This window comes from Salmo trutta, chromosome 6 (genome assembly GCF_901001165.1).
Source record: "Salmo trutta chromosome 6, fSalTru1.1, whole genome shotgun sequence".
NCBI classification, from domain to species: domain Eukaryota; kingdom Metazoa; phylum Chordata; class Actinopteri; order Salmoniformes; family Salmonidae; genus Salmo; species Salmo trutta.
Genome location: NC_042962.1, coordinates 57,045,253 through 57,063,587, shown reverse-complemented (window position 1 = coordinate 57,063,587; position 18,335 = coordinate 57,045,253). Strand labels below are relative to the sequence as shown.

Sequence of the window (18,335 nt, the reverse complement as noted above, 5' to 3'; positions counted from 1 at the left end):
AGTCTATGACTCACCACTTTGCGTAGTGTGTTGGTGGGATCTCTGTATCGGACGGGCTGCAGCAGACTAGAGTCAACCTCAGCACCTGGTCTACGACAGTTCTCACAACGCCAGCCCTGAGAGGAGGACAAGCATTACATTTACACACCTTGGTCATTCAGCAGGTGCTCTTGTCCAAGTTGCATTCAACTAAGGTAGGTAAGACAAGCACATAGCACAGCCATTGCCAGTAAAAGTGACCTGTTGTCCTCCGTAGCAGGTGCAGGTACAGATGGCTCCCAGGTATTCTTTCTGCCACTGGTTACCAATCTGGTACATCTTCCCATCGTCATAGCAGGTGGACTCATCTGCAAACACACACGCAGGAGAGGGAATCACACACACAGGCAGACATGGAGGAGAACACACAGGCAGACATGGAGGAGGTCACACAGGCAGACATGGATGAGGTCACACAGGCAGACATGGAGGAGGTCTCGCAGGCAAACATGGAGGAGGTCACATAGGCAGACATGGAGGAGGTCACACAGGCAGACATGGATGAGGTCACACAGGCAGACATGGAGGAGGTCACACAGGCAGACATTGATGAGGTCACACAGGCAGACATGGAGAAGGTCACACAGGCAGACATGGAGGAGGTCACACAGGCAGACATGGAGGAGGTCACACAGGCAGACATGGAGGAGGTCACACAGGCAGACATGGATGAGGTCACACAGGCAGACATTGATGAGGTCACACAGGCAGACATTGATGAGGTCACACAGGCAGACATTGGAACTGTACTGTGTTGTATTCTGACATGCTGCCAGAAAAGACAGAAGTTCTGGATTCTTCCTTTAATATCCAAACAAGGCGTGGGTGGTGACTGATGTTAAAGTGCTACTTACGTGGTTCACACTTGAACTCTCCCTTCCCGTTGCCCAGGCAGGTGCAGCTCATCATGGGGCCCTTCTCCTCCTGGCGCTCCCATTTCTCCCCGATACGGTAGTTGTTACCTCCATCATGACACCACTCTGTTGATGGACAGGAAGCGAGAGAGAGGGGGGAGATAGAAGGGGAGAAAGAGAGGACAAAAAAAAGGTCAGACCTGTTGCATAACATCCGACACTGTCTCCCAGCCCCTAGATCGGATTGGTGTAACCAATATGGCAACCATTACACCCAGCCAATCAGGTGGCAAGGGATCAATAAAGTTTCTTAAATTGCTTTGAATTGAAGAGGTAGTTAAATACTCACTAGAGGAGTCACATCGGAAGTGTCCACTGCCTAGTCCCAGACACCTGCACCACAGCTTGAAGCCCGTCTCAGACATGCGCTCCCACTCAGTCCCAACGTCATGGTAGGTGGCTGTGAAGGTGTCGTAGCACGAGTCCTTATCTGTGCCGGTGGAACCCTCTGTCACTACAGGAGGAAGAGAGGGGGTTCATTTCACCACAGAATCACAGGCTAAGCTGTGTAAGTAAACGCTTATCTATGAACTTTCTGAACTATATTTTCTGACCGTGGAACAGCATGACTCAAAACAACATCAGGATTCACTCATACCATCTATAGGTTAGATTTCAGTACTGATCCTAGATCAGTTGTCATAGTTACAGCTGGTTCCTTACGGGTGTTGCCGGCGGTGACAATCTCCTCCAGGATCTTGTGTTTGAGCGCCCCCTTCAGGGCCTCTACGATAACGTTGTAGGAGGCTCCGCTTGTCAGGCCAATCAGAGTGGCACTGGTGGAGGTACCAGGCAGACGCATCTGAGACAGGAGGGAGAGAGAGGAGATGGAAGGAGAGAGAGGGAGAGAGAGAGAGATGGGAGAGATGGGAGAGAGAGGAGATGGAAGGTTAGAGAGATTGGGAGATTGGGAGAGATGAATGGGAATGAGAGGTGTAGACCGTCATTATAAATAAGAATTTGTTCTTAACTGACTTGGCTAGTTAAATAAAGATTACATTTAAAAAAAGTGTCTCTTAGATGTGTCTTTATGCGAGTGTGTGTGTGTGTGTGTGCGCGCCGTGCCCTCTCACCTGGAACATCTTCTCGTTGGTGTGTGTCAGAGGGTTGCAGGACACCAGGTACTCTGAACTCTGCTTGTAAGGCTTCCAGGCGATGGTGGTCTGGGTCTGGGCCTCCTGAGGGATTCCTGTGTCCTTCTCTGGAAAACCAAAGGGAGAGCCACCAGGCACATTCACGCTCACCACCGGCACCCTGCGCCCCTCCGCGTCCGGAAGGGGCACAAACACCAGGGGTGTCTGGCCGTTCCCATAGGGTGCCTGGGGGTTCTGGTTGTTGTACTCAGTATACTCCACATTCTGGCCCTGGCCCCCCAGGGTGTCTAGGCCGTTGTTACCTACTACTGTTGGGACACGGCTCTCCTTTTCTTCAGGCACGTCCAGGTGGTCGTAGCCTCCGGGGCGGTTGGGGAGTGGCAGTGTAAGCAGGGATTCACGTTCTGGCCGGGAGAGAGGGATTAGGAAGCAAGCGAGTTAGGGAGGGAGTAGGGAGTTAGAGGAGCTGCAGTAGCATGACGCCGACAGCAGGGGTTGGCAGTAAGTCCGCATACTAGAGCCACTACTGTACTGCAAAGCACTGCACTTGAGGTAGAAGTTGCCCCTAAGCACAGATCTAAGATCAGATTACCCTACACCCGTTTTAGTTTTAACCATTAAAGGGAGTGGAAGAATATCTGACCCTCTATCAGTGGTTTGGGAAAATATCTACTCCAAAGCCTGCCACTTCCGTCAATACCTTTTGAATCGCTTGTTTATTCAAAATGTATTCAAAGTGAGTGAGCAGTATTATTGTTTTAAAAGACACAGCTGTTTGTAACAGATGCTGGCACGACTACAAACCAAATCTAACATCTCGGTCTATGAGTTGCTAGGCTGTTCTTACAATATTCTACTGCAGCTAAGCACATATGCCGGGCTTCCCAAATCTTTCTTTGTAACATCACCATTCAAAGTACCAAAAAAAAAAATCTGATTTTGGGCCATGTATGTATGTAGACGTATGTGTAAAGCGTGTATGTGCTGTACTCACGAGTCCTGGCCGTGCCCACCAATGGGGTGCTTCTCTGGACATTCTGAAGAGCGATGATCTTGATGATGTACTCGGTGCCTGGTCTCAGACCTGAAAACATCCAACAACATCAAGCATTCATGTGTTTTCCATAAACTGAACGGGTTAAGAGGCTTAAGCTTTCAGAGGAAGGGGTAGAGAGAGAGAGAGAGATTGACGTCTACCAGAGATGGTGGCGTAGTTCTGGCCAGCGTGGGGCCGGGGGGTAAGCTCACGGGGCTGCGCCCTGCCTGCCTCCTCGTAGGTGATGTAATATCCTGTGATGCGCGTGGCGGGGGGTTCCCAGCTGAAGGAGATGGAGTTGGGGGTCAGGGAGGTGAACTGGAGGTTGGTGGGGGAATGCACCGCTGGTTTGGCTGTGGTGGCCGTGAGGGTGAAGGGGGCGCTGCGTGCATCACCGTTGATGGTGTAGATGTGGATAGTGTAGGAGGTGCCTGGCTCCAGACCTGAGGCACATCAAACACAACACACTGTCAGTCAGTCAAGAGCCCACTCTGTACTGTACATGGGTAATGTAGTTTACTATAATGATGATAGTTTAGGTGAAAGTGAGGATGGATAATGTAGTTGAGTGTAGATGGGGCGAAAATAGGTAATGTAGTTCATTTATAGATGAGAGTGGGGAAAGCTGTGTGATGTAGTCTACTGTAGATGAGAGTGGTGATAGCTGGGTAATGTAGTCTACTGTACAGTACCAGTGATGGTGTAGGTGCGCTGCTCTCCGGGGATTGTCTTCTTGATGGTGGGGCGGCTGCCGCCGAGGGGCTGAGCTTCGATGAGGTACCCAGTGATGGTCTCAACCTTAGCACGCCAGGTCAGCGTGATGGCTGAGTCCTTCACGTCAGAGATACGCACACGCCGAGGAGGACTGATGTCTGGGAGAGAGAGAGGAAGGGAGAGGGAGAAAGAGAGGGTGACTTTACAGTGAGTAAACCAGTGGCCAGTAGAGTTAAAACTCTGTGAAAGCTGCTTACTGTCCAGCGTGGTGACCTCTCCCTCCAGGGGTCGGCTGGTCACAGAGTTCTTCAGGGCGTAAACGTGCACTGTGTACATAGTGGCCACCTACACAGGAAACACATGTTGACAGACACATAAATACAGTGACAATACATGACCTGAATTTAGACCGTTTAGCAGACACCTTTATCTAGAACACAGTTATGACATACATTCAGAATACTGTAGTCTGTTATTTACCATGAGTCCTGGGACCACGGCGCGCGTGGTGTCTGGGGCGATGGTCATCTCCTTGGTGGGTCCGTTGTTGTTCTTGGGGTTGACAACCACGCGGTACCCAGACAGCCCGGAGCTGGGGGAGCGCCACGACACGGTGAAGGAGGTGTCACCAACCTCAGAGATGTCCAGATTGGTGGGAGCAGGGATAGCTGGGGGCAGGGATGGATATTAAGTATTTGTGTGTGTGTGTGTGTGTGTGTGTGTGTGTGTGTGTGTGTGCGTGCGTGCGTGCGTGCGTGCGTGTGTGTGCGTGTGTGTCTGGTATCTCCTACCTGTGGCCTGTGTGCCCACCAGTGGGGTGCTGGGGGTGCGTCCGTGCAGAGCGATGACCTTAACAGTGTACTCTGTGCCGGGGCGGAGATTCCTCAGTACCACGGTATCGTCTGTCCCTCTGGGCGCCGGGCGCAGCTCTCTCTCGCCCTCCTCAGGGCTGGAGTACAGCACGCTGTATGATGTCACCGTGCCGTCCGGACTGTCCCATGTGATCCTCAGGGAGGTGGAGTCCACCTCAGAGAAGGACAGGGCCTTGGGACGGTCCATTGCTGCAAGGAAACGGGGGGGGGATGAAGGCCAGAAAGAAGGGAACATCAGAATAACATACATTTGAACGTTTCTTTCCTTCGTTATAATGACAGATCAAGTTTTTAAACTATTTTACAAACTGAATGCACGCATACACGCATGTACACACTCACGCACCTGTGATGGCGTTCTCTACCAGAGGTGTGGAAGGTTCTCCATCGGTTCCCAGAGCAGTCACACTCAGAACGTACTCCACCGTGGGCATCAAGCCAGTAAACGTAATCTCAGTCTGATCTAGATCCACGGCAAGAGACAGAGACAGACAGAGACAGAGAGAGATAGAGACAGAGAGAGGTTGAGCACAGGAGTATAGCTGTAGAACAACAGAGGCTAAAGCTCCTTTCTATCTATGTCTCACAACACGGTCACAAAATGGCTGCCGTACATATGATCACAGACGGGCAGAGGACAGGGGAGAGAGCAGGGGCCAGTCTTACCAGGGGCCACCACCTCAGAGAAAGAGGGGCCCTGTCCATTCTTGGGGACGCTGGTGACCCTGTAGCCCTTGATGGGGCCCTGGGCCGCGGACCAGCGCACTGTGATGGTGTTGTCCTTCACATCTGTCACGTCCATGTTGGTGGGGCCCTCCACGTCTACGGAGAAAGGAAGAGGGAGGGAGGGGGGGAGGGAGGGAGTGAACAAGGGAGATATGGGAGGAAGATACACATGAATCTAAAACTATTTTCTTCATCTGATCATTCCTCACTACTGGTAGATCAAGGCATCATTTCCAGATAACCAAATACATATGAAATCTGAAATTGTAATAACGGACACTAGCTGGCGACACCAGATCAGAGCCTGTCCTGTCCCAGACATGAACATATATATAAATATGTAGTTGATCACGTGTAATTAATATGAGCATGACACTTAACCCAAACTGCTCCTGTAAGTCTCTCTGGATAAGAGTGTCTGCTAAATGACCAACATATTGATGTAATAAAGGTGTATTAAACCATCAGCCCGTACCAGTCTTGTGACTGATGTAGATGGGTGTGCTGGAGGCTGGGCTGTCCCCCCTCCCTGTCACAGCGTAGACGGTGATGGTGTAGTCTGTCCCTGGGTTCAGGTTAGAGATGGTGGCCTCGGACTGGGAGCCGGGGACAGTGAACTCCTTAGCAGGGCTTTCTCCACCTGTCTGTCCGTGGGTGATCCTGTAGTACCTCACGGTGACAGAGGGGGCGTCCCAGCGGATGGTGATGCTGGTGGGGCTGGTTGAGGTCACTTCCAGGTCGGTGGGGGCGTCAGAGACTAGTGGAGAGAGGAGATCAGGAAATAAGACTAGACAGATTAGGAAGAACAAAGAGAAGGGAGGATGAAGAGGAGGAGAGAGAGAGAGAGACAGACAGAGCGAGAGAGCGAGACAGAAAGAGACAGGGAAAGAGAGAGACAGTCAGACAAAGAGACAGACAGAGAGCGAGACAGACAGAGAGAGAGAGACAGAGAGCGAGACAGATAGACAGACAGACCGACAGAGAGCGAGAGATAGAGAGAGCGAGACAGATAGACAGAGAGCGAGAGAGAAAGAGAGAGCGAGCGACAGACAGAGACTGAAAGCATAGAACGATAACAGATAAAGACAGAGACATGAGGCTGTATCACAACCGGCCGTGATTGGGAGTCTGATAGAGCGGCGCACAACTGACCCAGCATCGTCTGGGTTAGGGTTTGGCCGGGGTAGGCCGTCATTATAAATAAGAATTTGTTCTTAACTGACTTGCCTAGTGAAATAAAGGTTAATTAAAAAATGAAACCAGTCTATACTACTCACTAGTAGCCTGAGTGCCAGTGAGAGGCAGACTCTCCTGGTTCCCGCTGACAGCGTAGACCTCAACACTGTACTCTGTCTCGGGGGCCAAGCCAGTCAGGGTGAAGTGGCTCCTGGTCGGGGGCAGTCTCTCGTCCTTGGCCCTGCCTCCGCTGGTCATCTGGTAATGGATACGGTAGCCGGTGATCACGGCGCCGGGGGCCAGCCAGTGGATGGTGAAGGAGTTGGTCAGGACGTCAGCAAAGTCCAGGCCAGTGGGAGAGTCCAGGGCTACAGAGGAGAAGAGAGAGACACACAGCCATGATCTACATGATACACACGCTGTAGGCATACATGTCACTAACTACATCTTGTAGGCATACATATCCCTTACTACATCCTGTAGGCATACATATCACTAACTACATCCTGTAGGCATACATATCACTTACTACATCCTGTAGGCATACATATCACTTACTACATCCTGTAGGCATACATGTCACTAACTACATCCTGTAGGCATACATATCCCTTACTACATCCTGTAGGCATACATATCCCTTACTACATCCTGTAGGCATACATATCACTAACTACATCCTGTATGCATACATATCACTAACTACATCCTGTAGGCATACATATCACTTACTGCATCCTGTAGGCATACATGTCACTAACTACATCCTGTAGGCATACATATCACTAACTACATCCTGTATGCATACATATCACTTACTACATCCTGTAGGCATACATATCACTTACTACATCCTGTATGCATACATATCACTTACTACATCCCGTAGGCATACATGTCACTTACTACATCCTGTAGGCATACATATCACTTACTACATCCTGTATGCATACATATCACTAACTACATCCTGTAGGCATACATGTCACTAACTACATCCTGTAGGCATACATGTCACTAACTACATCCTGTAGGCATACATGTCACTAACTACATCCTGTAGGCGTACATATCACTAACTACATCCTGTAGGCATACATATCACTTACTACATCCTGTAGGCATACATATCACTTACTACATCCTGTAGGCATACATGTCACTTACTACATCCTGTAGGCATACATGTCACTAACTAAATCCTGTAGGCATACATATCACTAACTACATCCTGTATGCATACATATCACTAACTACATCCTGTAGGCATACATATCCCTTACTACATCCTGTAGGCATACATATGCCTTACTACATCCTGTAGGCATACATATCACTAACTACATCCTGTATGCATACATATCACTAACTACATCCTGTAGGCATACATATCACTTACTACATCCTGTAGGCATACATGTCACTAACTACATCCTGTAGGCATACATATCACTAACTACATCCTGTATGCATACATATCACTTACTACATCCTGTAGGCATACATATCACTTACTATTTGTGCAAAAATACGTGTGCATTTGTCTCTCTTTTGAAGACATTTAGCCTGACAAACTGTCCTGTGTCTGTCCATACTCACTTGTTCTCTGAGTGCCAGTGACTGGTGCGCTCTCTCTCTCCTCGTAAACACACACCACGCTCACCCTGTACTCTGTGTTGGGCAGCAGGTCTGGAGGAGAGATGGACAGGAAAACACTTGTTAGTTACCTCATAGTTAGTCTCCAAAGCGACGCCACAACACACTGCATGAACCAGTGAGGTGTATGACACAATACGGTAATAATACACAATGGTAATAATACTGTTCTATAATACTGTTCTATTTAGTTCAGGGGTAGGTCATAGGTCATGATGATGTCACTCACTCTGCAGCAGGAAGGTGTTGGTGGCTCCTCCCACGTTGAGCTCCTTGACGTCGTCGTCGTTGCTGTCGGGGTGGAATCGGATGACAAAGCGTGTGATGTCACTGGGCGTGGGGACGTTGGGGACGGTCCAGCTGACCCTCATGTGATCGGGGCCCACCCCTCCGAAGTTCAGGTTGGTGGGGGCGGGGACGGCTGGGGTGGGAGAGGGGAGATAATTAGGATACTAACTAGGAAATTATGTGGTAACAATAGATACCTTTAACGAATTTAACTTGATTGGTTCTATTCCCAAAAAGACCAAAATTAAAGTATTTGATAATGATTTGTTCATTTATGACAATTTTACCATGTAATGACCAGGTTATTACCATCTGACCGTCTAATGACCAGGTTATTCCCGTCTGACCGTGTAATGACCAGGTTATTACCATCTGACCGTGTAATGACCAGGTTATTACCATCTGACCGTGTAATGACCAGGTTATTACCATCTGACCGTCTAATGACCAGGTTATTACCATCTGACCGTGTAATGACCAGGTTATTACCATCTGACCGTGTAATGACCAGGTTATTACCGTCTGACCGTGTAATGACCAGGTTATTACCGTCTGACCGTGTAATGACCAGCTTATTACCGTCTGACCGTCTAATGACCAGGTTATTACCGTCTGACAGTGTAATGACCAGGTTATTACCGTCTGACCGTGTAATGACCAGGTTATTACCGTCTGACCGTCTAATAAACCAGGTTATTACCGTCTGACCATGTAATGACCAGGTTATTACCGTCTGACCGTCTAATGACCAGGTTATTACCGTCTGACCGTGTAATGACCAGGTTATTACCATTTGACCGTGTAATGACCAGGTTATTACCATCTGACCGTGTAATGACCAGGTTATTCCCGTCTGACCGTGTAATGACCAGGTTATTACCGTCTGACCGTGTAATGACCAGGTTATTACCGTCTGACCGTGTAATGACCAGGTTATTACCGTCTGACCGTGTAATGACCAGGTTATTACCGTCTGACCGTGTAATGACCAGGTTATTACCATCTGACCGTGTAATGACCAGGTTATTACCATCTGACTGTGTAATGACCAGGTTCTTACCATCTGACCGTGTAATGACCAGGTTATTACCGTCTGACCGTGTAATGACCAGGTTATTACCGTCTGACCGTGTAATGACCAGGTTATTACCATCTGACCGTGTAATGACCAGGTTATTACCATCTGACCGTGTAATGACCAGGTTATTCCCATCTGACCGTGTAATGACCAGGTATAGCAGACTGTAAAGTAAAGCATAACCAACAGGTATTTACAATGAGAAATAATATAAGTGCATGCCAAGGAGAGGGGAGCTCCACACAGTTACCTCCAGGCCTTCTGTGGCATGTCCAGATGGGACAAGTCAACCAGACAAGAGAGGACACACTAGAGAGCATGGCAGGTATGAAAGAAAAACCTGGACGCAATCAACAATGACATTACTGCTATGATCAGAGCATATATCTACAGCATGAGTATGTAAGGTGAGTATGTAAGGTTTGTGAGGCAGTATGTTCAGTATTTAGCTTCTCTCATAGCCCCCCCACCCACCCTGTCTAACTACCCCCTCCCCTTGTAAAGTTGAAGGGTCAAATCACCAGTCTGGGTTTGTGTTCTGCGTGTGGCCGGCTCGCTCTCCCCTTCCTCCGTTATCGTAGTGACACTGATGTCATAATCCACCCCGGGCTCCAGCCCGCGCACCGTATAATGGCCTGTCGACGAGTCCACCGTATCCATGATGATGGGCAAACTCTCGCCCGACGCCATAACCGTTACCCGGTAACTGGTGATGGCGGTAACGTTTACCAGGGCGGTCCAGCGCAGGCCCACAGTGGTGTCGGTGACGTCGACAAAGTCGAGGTCGTTTAGCTTGGGCACGTCTGAAAGGTTTGAGTGCAGAGCGAGGCGCAGGCAGAATGAGACATACAGACATAGAAACCATAACAGACAGACAGAATCAAAGCAGATGAATGAACGTTCCCTGAGATGCAGAGCCATACACAGTGGGACAGACAGCACTGTAGCAGAACAACAGTAGCCATGCTGGTAAGAGTTATATTATCAGACCCATAAATAACGTCGACTAGATCGATGACAGGAAAAGATGATCATGGGTTTTCAGAGCAATGGTTTTTCAACAGGCATATTCACATGATATCCTCAATGAATTAAGAGCTCTACCTTCTCCATGCATATCTTACAAACAAACAGCCATGGAATATAATTACAGTTCAGCCAATGACCATGTTAGCCGGACAGTGTGCAATTGAGGCATCACAACGGACAAAAGACAAACATGTACTGCAATGGTAATTCAGAATAACCTGAGGATTTCTACTGAAATTAAGAGTGCTTTTAGGAATTATCCTTCAGTGAAAAGTGCTTTCAGCGTGATCAGCCGTGACAGTGTGTTTTGCTGGCAGGGAGATTCCGTACTTCAGAGAGAAGCCAGACTGGGAGGTTTATGGGAAGTTGGGCCTGTCCAGGTATACCACTTTTATGGAACGTGTACCGGAGTGTAAAGTGGGAATAAATCGGAGTTGGGAACAGCGAATATAAGAAGGGGTGGCAGAAGTATCGAATCGTACTTCAACCTTTCCTGGCCACGGATTGAGAAATAGAGCTATCCAGTAAACTCACACACAGAGGGGTGCAACACACACACACACATTCAAACACTCCCCTTAAAATCAGCCAATAGCAAAGACTCAGACAAAACCATTGAATGTGTATGTATCTGTGTGTGTATCTGTGTGTGTGTTTATGTGTTGTATCTGTGTGTGTGTGTGTGTGTGTTTATGTGTTGTATCTGTGTGTGTGTTAATGTGTTATATCTGTTTATGTGTTGTATCTGTGTCTGTCTGTGTGTGTGTGCGCGCGCGCGCGTGTGTGTGTGTGTGTGTGTGTGTGTGTGTGTGTGTGTGTGTGTGTGTGTGTGTGTGTGTGTGTGTGTGTGTGTGTGTGTGTGTGTGTGTGTGTGTGTGTGTGTGTGTGTGTGTGTGTGTGTGTGTGTGTGTGTGTTGTGTTTATGTGTTGTCTCTGTGTCTGTGTGTGTGTGTGTATATATGTGTATTTCTATCTGTCGGAGCAACAGAACACCAGCTCCACAGCAAACAGACACTACCTGATCCAGAATCCGTCTAACCCTTCAACACAGCACAGCTCAACCTCAGCCCATGCTCAGGTCCACTGATCTGAAATCAGCTCTGTGTGTAGCTGAGTGAGACAGCCAGTCCTACCTTGGGTGACAGTGGTGGACACAGGGACACTCTCCAGGTGTTCTTTGACAGTGTAGACAGAGACGTTGTACTCCACTCCTGGACTCAGGTTCTCCAGGATTAACTGGTTCTGGACCGGCTGGACCAACTCCTCCAGGGAGTTCCCTCGCTGCCCATTGGTTGGGGTGCATGTCACTTTGTAGCCTGTGATGTCTGTAATAATAAGAACAATAATTATAATAAAAGAATAATTTGGTGGGTGTTTGTATTTGTCCTATTTCATATATGTACACGTGTGTATTATACGCATGTGTGAATTGGAAATGTGTTTTTTCTCCCCCTGAGACACCCTCAGAGAGTGGGGTCACGACCAAGGTCTGTTGGGGGAGGGGGGACAGGATGGCAGAGGAGACAGGGAAGTGACCAGTGGAGTTAACCAACCTAGATCTGCCAGGATTTCATGTAAGTACTTGTTACTTGTAACCATTCAAAAGAGAGACAGAGACAGAGAATCCTACAGAGAGAAGCCTTGTTCCTGCTGGCACAACGTTCTGAGGAAAGACAAGGTCCAGACAGAGTGATCCAGAGCCACAGTGAGCTGGTCCTGGTTCCTGGGCCTTTGGCAGTGTGTCTGTTGCGTGGGCTGTAGGAGGGAGCAGAGTCAATATTTACCTGGCGTGTTGGCGCCGCCCCACAGGACAGTCAGCTCACCCGTGTCCGCGTTGGACTGCGTACTGAGGTCAGTGGGGGGAGACAGTTCTGGAGGGGAAGAAACATCACATATGTGGTAAAAGAAAACCCTTTGGCACATTTTCAAAAACGACAGACTACCTTACATGGTTTAAGTAAACTTACTGCAGAAACCTTAAAACAACCTCATTACTTCCTAACTGTACAAAATCAATATAGATGTGTTTTTTACCCCAAAATGGCCGCAGCAACAACACGTCTTCCTTGGAAAAGAGGTCTTCTGACCTCAATAAAATAAAATAAATCGTTGACCGGAGTCTCTCTCTTTTTCTTGGTTACTTACGAGTGACAACGTTTTTGGTGATGGGGTTGCCGCGGTCGCGTCCGTTGATAATGGGCTGTACGCTGTAGGTGTACTCAGTCCCAGGGGTCAGGCCTGACACAAAGATACTTCCTGAGTCAGAGGTCACATCCCTGGGTGACTCTCCTCCCTGACTGGGCCTCACAGACAGCCTGAAGCTGAACCTGCTGACAGGGGTCCAGGAGATGATGATGGAGGTGTCTGTCACATCAGTGGTGAAGCGAGGGGCATTACCCATCTTGGGGGCTGAGGGGGAGGAGAGAGAGGAGGGGGGAGGGGGGGATGGAGAGAGAGCAAGAGTGAGAGACAGAAAAAGAGACAGAGAAAGAGAGAGAAAGAGACAAACAAGAGAGAGAGATGGGAGAGATAGAGACAGAAAACAAGAGAGAGAGAGATGGGGAGGTGGAGAGAGAGAGAAAGAGAGAGAGATGGGGAGGTGGAGAGAGAGAGAAAGAGAGAGGGGGGGGTGGAAGGAATATAACATCAGTTTCTTTCCTTTTTCTGCTTCATAAGTCAAATAAACTCAAATCTGGAGTTGAATTGATCAATACCATTGAAACACCCTGCCACAAGCTCAGCAGAACAGAAGACTACAGTACTCAACAGAAGACTACAGTACTCAACAGAAGACTACAGTACTCACAGGTGGTGAAGATGCCACTGACTTCCTCACTCAACACGTTGTCCTGCTCAGAGTGCAGTTTGACGGTGTAGTCTGTGTCGGGGCGAAGGCCTCGCAGAGGGAACTGGGTCTGACCGCCTGGGATTCTCTTCTGGGTGGGGCTGGATCCCTCCACGCTCAGGAACAGACGGTAACCGCTGACGCTAGCCCTGGGAGCCTCCCAGACCACCATCACACTGTCCTCGCCGATGTCGCTGAAACGCAGGTTGGTGGGGGTGTCGGGCTCTGACAGGGTTAACACACGTAGGGTCACAACATGGGTAGAAAGTACAAACACAGTACATCTATGAGAATCTCAGTCTGTCTGTAGGTTTGAAATGGACTACACTTCAGTCGGCCTGCTCAGCATCACTGATCTACCAAACCTTCCCACATACAGTAACTACTTATAACGTGATGAAGATTAGCTTCCTGCCCCTCGACTTGCTCAAACTGATTCCCTCAACACGCTGTTAGTGTCTGCACATGTATGCTCACTGGTGGCTCTCTCTCCCGTCAGCGGCTCGCTCTCCACTCCTCCGTTGATGGCGTAGATGTTGAAGCGGTACAGGGTTCCGGGCTGCAGGTGGGTGATCTCTGCGTACGCGTTGGTCGTCATGGGCAGCTGCAGGGGCCTCTGGGGCGTGTCACCGGGGGTAACGGGGGCGAAGGTCACGCGGTAACCTGACACCTCGCTGGGAGGGCCAGTCCAGGTGATGATGATTTTCACGTCAGACACCTCGTAGAACTGAAGGTCGGTCGGGGAGCGGACTTCCTCTGTGGACAGGAAGTAGAAGTGGTCAGTGAGTTGACTGAGGTCATCTTGTGTGTTGATGGTCTATTGCCTTGTGTTGCGGTGCAAGAAAGACGGAGTCAGATGAAGTTGAAACTATACGCTGATCTAAGGTCAGTGTTGGATTGTGATGTGAAACATACTTCTACTTTACCAGCTGAGAGGAAGTTGAAAAGACAATGCCAGACAGGAAATTGAAAATGGAGAAACTCTGCTGTCAAGATGAGAAGGATTTAGAGCTGAAGGGAGGAGTAAGACGTCAACAAGAATGTCCCAGATACCGTGGGGAGAGCAAGTGTGTGTTGTTTTTTTATGTGTGTGTGTGTGTGTCTGTGCGCGTGCAAGTGTGTGAGTCTATCTTTCTCATGTGAAAGTACTTAAATCAGTGAGGGAGGTGAGAGAACCAGTCTGACAGGCCCAGTCCAGAACCAAACAGAGGAGAAACCCTACCCAGGTTCCATCTGGCTCTACATGGCTAGCCCAGAGCCCTAGGCTCCTCCAAGCTCACACTAAAGCTCTCTACCAACTGTCACTCACAGCTGGGACTGACCGGGGGACAGCATAGCATGACTTCAAATGTTCCTCTTGAGAGATAGAGAGAGAAGCACTCCCCTAGAAGGTACAATGAAATGGCTCCAAACTATCATTTTACTTCCTGGGCCTACATTCTCAGAAGAAAAGATGCATTCAGCTGGAGGACATTGGTCAATGGCCTATGCTCCTTATAGGAGCCATGGGCTTAAGTCAAGTAAGTCAAGTCTGAGGTTGTGTTATGGTTAGAGTGTGTGTAGGGTTAGGGTCATGTTTAGTTCTGTTGTTCTGTATGCTGTCCAGTTCTCTACCTGGTGCTGGCTCTCCGGCCGTGTTGACCTGGACGAAGATGGGCTCGCTCTCCTGGTTCTCCTCCACAGCGTAAATGCTGATGTTGTAGAGCAGGCCAGGTCGAAGGTCAACCAGGGTCACGGAGGTCTCAGTGTCTGGGAGGATGAGCTCGGTGCTGCTGCCCTCTACTGACGGGGTGAAGACCAAACGGTAGCCTGTGATGGGGGCCTGGGGCTTGGACCAGCTGATGGAGATAGAGGTTTCTCCCACCTGGTTGATCTGATGTTCAGCAGGGGCATCAGGAGCTGAGGGGGGATCAGAGAAGAGGTCAATGGATTCCTGTCAGAGTGTCAATTATGATGGTGAAGGGTGAGGGTGATGAAAGGTGAGGGTTATGAAGGGTAAAGGTGATGAAGAGTAAAGGTGATGAAGGGTGTGTGAAGGCTGGTATAATACCTGTGGTCTGAGAGGTAGTGAGGATGAGGTTGTGTTCTCCCTGAGGGGAAACCTCATACACGTTGACGTTGTATCTACGGCCAGGCAGGAGGTCACTGATGCTCACAGAGGTGGTGGTACGGGGCAGGTCTGATGGACAGAGACAATCAATCAATCAAATAAAACATCAATCAACCAATCAGGGTAGTAACCAATTAACACATTAACCAATCAACCAACTAACCAATAAAATAAAACCAATCAAAGGCCTGCACACACAGCAGCCCTCCGGGACCAGGAGTGAAGAATGATGGACTAGTGTTTATTCATTAGCTCACATAACTAATCAAAAGATTTTCCATAACACATTGGGAACCACAGTCGTGGAGCTCGAAAAGATCACCCGAGACCAGAATACACTGGAAAACTCTTCTGGATGGTCTATGCTGCAGAAGTAAGACCGGAATACACTGGAAAACTCTTCTGGATGGTCTATGCTGCAGAAGTAAGACCGGAATACACTGGAAAACTTTTCTGGATGGCCTATGCTGCAGAAGTAAGACCGGAATACACTGGAAAACTCTTCTGGATGGTCTATGCTGCAGAAGTAAGACCGGAATACACTGGAAAACTCTTCTGGATGGCCTATGCTGCAGAAGTAAGACCGGAATACACTGGAAAACTTTTCTGGATGGCCTATGCTGCAGGAGTAAGACCGGAATACACTGGAAAACTCTTCTGGATGGTCTATGCTGCAGGAGTAAGACCGGAATACACTGGAAAACTCTTCTGGATGGTCTATGCTGCAGGAGTAAGACCGGAATACACTGGAAAACTATTCTGGATGGCCTATGCTGCAGAAGTAAGACCGGAATAAACTGGAAAACTATTCTGGATGGCCTATGCTGCAGAAGTAAGACTGGAATAAACTGGAAAACTATTCTGGATGGCCTATGCTGCAGGAGTAAGACCGGAATAAACTGGAAAACTATTCTGGATGGCCTATGCTGCAGGAGTAAGACTGGAATAAACTGGAAAACTATTCTGGATGGCCTATGCTGCAGGAGTAAGACTGGAATAAACTGGAAAACTATTCTGGATGGCCTATGCTGCAGGAGTAAGACCGGAATAAACTGGAAAACTCTTCTGGATGGCCTATGCTGCAGGAGTAAGACCGGAATAAACTGGAAAACTATTCTGGATGGCCTATGCTGCAGGAGTAAGACCGGAATAAACTGGAAAACTATTCTGGATGGCCTATGCTGCAGGAGTAAGACCGGAATAAACTGGAAAACTATTCTGGATGGCCTATGCTGCAGGAGTAAGACTGGAATAAACTGGAAAACTATTCTGGATGGCCTATGCTGCAGGAGTAAGACTGGAATAAACTGGAAAACTATTCTGGATGGCCTATGCTGCAGGAGTACGACTGGAATAAACTGGAAAACTATTCTGGATGGCCTATGCTGCAGGAGTAAGATCGGAATAAACTGGAAAACTATTCTGGATGGCCTATGCTGCAGGAGTAAGACCGGAATAAACTGGAAAACTATTCTGGATGGCCTATGCTGCAGGAGTAAGACTGGAATAAACTGGAAAACTATTCTGGATGGCCTATGCTGCAGGAGTTAGACTGGAATAAACTGGGAAACTATTCTGGATGGCCTATGCTGCAGGAGTTAGACCTGAGTTAGTCCAGTAAATGTTGGAGCTACTCACCCAGGACCTGAGGTTTGGCTCCGTCCTCACTCAGCTCATACTCCACTCTGAAGCCTGACACGGTGTCGGAGGCTGACACCCAGGAGATGATGAAGCTACTGGACGTGATCTCTGTCACCGACTCAGACGTGTCCACCACAGGAGGAGGCTGGGTCGTCTCACCCTCAGAGGTCACCCCTACTGGACAAGGGGGGAAATAACACATTAATAAGACTTAATTAAGGTATGTGGGAGAGAAAAAGAGAGGGTGGGGGGGTTTTGGGTAAAGAGAGAGAGAGACAGGCTTGTGAAAGTGTAGCTATAATAGAGGAACCAAAGAGACGGACACAGATATATAGTACGGTCGGTGTAACATTAATACACTCAAAACACACAGTTGGGAGACTTACGGGAGCCGTAGGTGGTGGTGAAGTCGAAGCGGGTGACCTCGCGGCGTCCATAGCGCAGGATGCTGATCAGCTGACCCTCATAGGTAATACCTGGCCGCAGCCCAGCGATGGTGTACGAGTTCAGGTTACCTGGGATGGTGGCCTCTCTCCAGGGGGCACGGGTGTTTTTCTACCAGGGGTCAAAGGGCAGAGCAGAAGGGAGAGGTCAGGGAGTGAACTTCAAAGATAGTAAGGGTCAAAGTGGTGAATACATCATGGTGATAGGAACCCATTTGTATCTGAAGTACCGTATATATATATATATATATATATATATATATATATATATATATATATATATGTAACCTACAGTGTCAGGAGTATGAATGAATCCTGAGAGTTGAGATGATATGGAATGAAAAACGGTGGGCAACGTTTACAGTCTGCACCACTAAGACTCTGAATCTAACACTCTCTCCAAACCCAGCCTATGGCCAATGTGGTCACTGGCATTGACTCTCTGGCACCCCGTCTCTCTGCCCCTCCCTGCTTCTGGGGACATTCAACTTGGCTCCGGACGATCGGAAAACTACAGGTTCTTCACAACATGAGAGAGAGACAGACACACAGAGAGAGAGACACAGAGCGAGAGAGAGAGACACACAGAGAGAGAGAGAGACAGAGACAGATGGGAGACAGACAGAGAGAGAGCGAGAGAGACACAGAGAGAGACACAGAGAGAGAGAGAGAGA

The 18,335-nt window shown here is 48.7% G+C and overlaps 1 protein-coding gene across 4 annotated transcripts in view; it reads right to left on the bottom strand.

Moving 5' to 3' along the window:
• The window catches only part of LOC115196398 (fibronectin), a 29,166-nt gene that overhangs the window by 933 nt on the left and 9,898 nt on the right, over window positions 1–18,335 (bottom strand). The window contains exons 14-41 of one of the 4 annotated variants that reach the window (XM_029757198.1): window positions 17,605–17,773; window positions 17,216–17,395; window positions 15,518–15,646; window positions 15,082–15,366; window positions 13,945–14,223; window positions 13,429–13,692; window positions 12,768–13,031; window positions 12,407–12,493; window positions 11,756–11,947; window positions 10,115–10,396; window positions 8,457–8,648; window positions 8,171–8,260; window positions 6,673–6,939; window positions 5,871–6,152; window positions 5,336–5,491; window positions 5,016–5,132; window positions 4,589–4,858; window positions 4,278–4,465; window positions 4,055–4,142; window positions 3,776–3,955; window positions 3,245–3,526; window positions 3,042–3,131; window positions 2,027–2,451; window positions 1,617–1,755; window positions 1,243–1,407; window positions 894–1,019; window positions 241–347; window positions 15–116 (exon numbers count right to left, since the gene is read on the bottom strand). In XM_029757198.1, the coding sequence (XP_029613058.1) occupies window positions 15–116; window positions 241–347; window positions 894–1,019; window positions 1,243–1,407; window positions 1,617–1,755; window positions 2,027–2,451; window positions 3,042–3,131; window positions 3,245–3,526; window positions 3,776–3,955; window positions 4,055–4,142; window positions 4,278–4,465; window positions 4,589–4,858; window positions 5,016–5,132; window positions 5,336–5,491; window positions 5,871–6,152; window positions 6,673–6,939; window positions 8,171–8,260; window positions 8,457–8,648; window positions 10,115–10,396; window positions 11,756–11,947; window positions 12,407–12,493; window positions 12,768–13,031; window positions 13,429–13,692; window positions 13,945–14,223; window positions 15,082–15,366; window positions 15,518–15,646; window positions 17,216–17,395; window positions 17,605–17,773 (5,397 nt within the window). The remainder of the gene's footprint in view (window positions 1–14; window positions 117–240; window positions 348–893; window positions 1,020–1,242; window positions 1,408–1,616; window positions 1,756–2,026; window positions 2,452–3,041; window positions 3,132–3,244; window positions 3,527–3,775; window positions 3,956–4,054; window positions 4,143–4,277; window positions 4,466–4,588; window positions 4,859–5,015; window positions 5,133–5,335; window positions 5,492–5,870; window positions 6,153–6,672; window positions 6,940–8,170; window positions 8,261–8,456; window positions 8,649–10,114; window positions 10,397–11,755; window positions 11,948–12,406; window positions 12,494–12,767; window positions 13,032–13,428; window positions 13,693–13,944; window positions 14,224–15,081; window positions 15,367–15,517; window positions 15,647–17,215; window positions 17,396–17,604; window positions 17,774–18,335) is intronic. The other 3 variants (XM_029757199.1, XM_029757200.1, XM_029757201.1) reach the window with 3 other exon arrangements.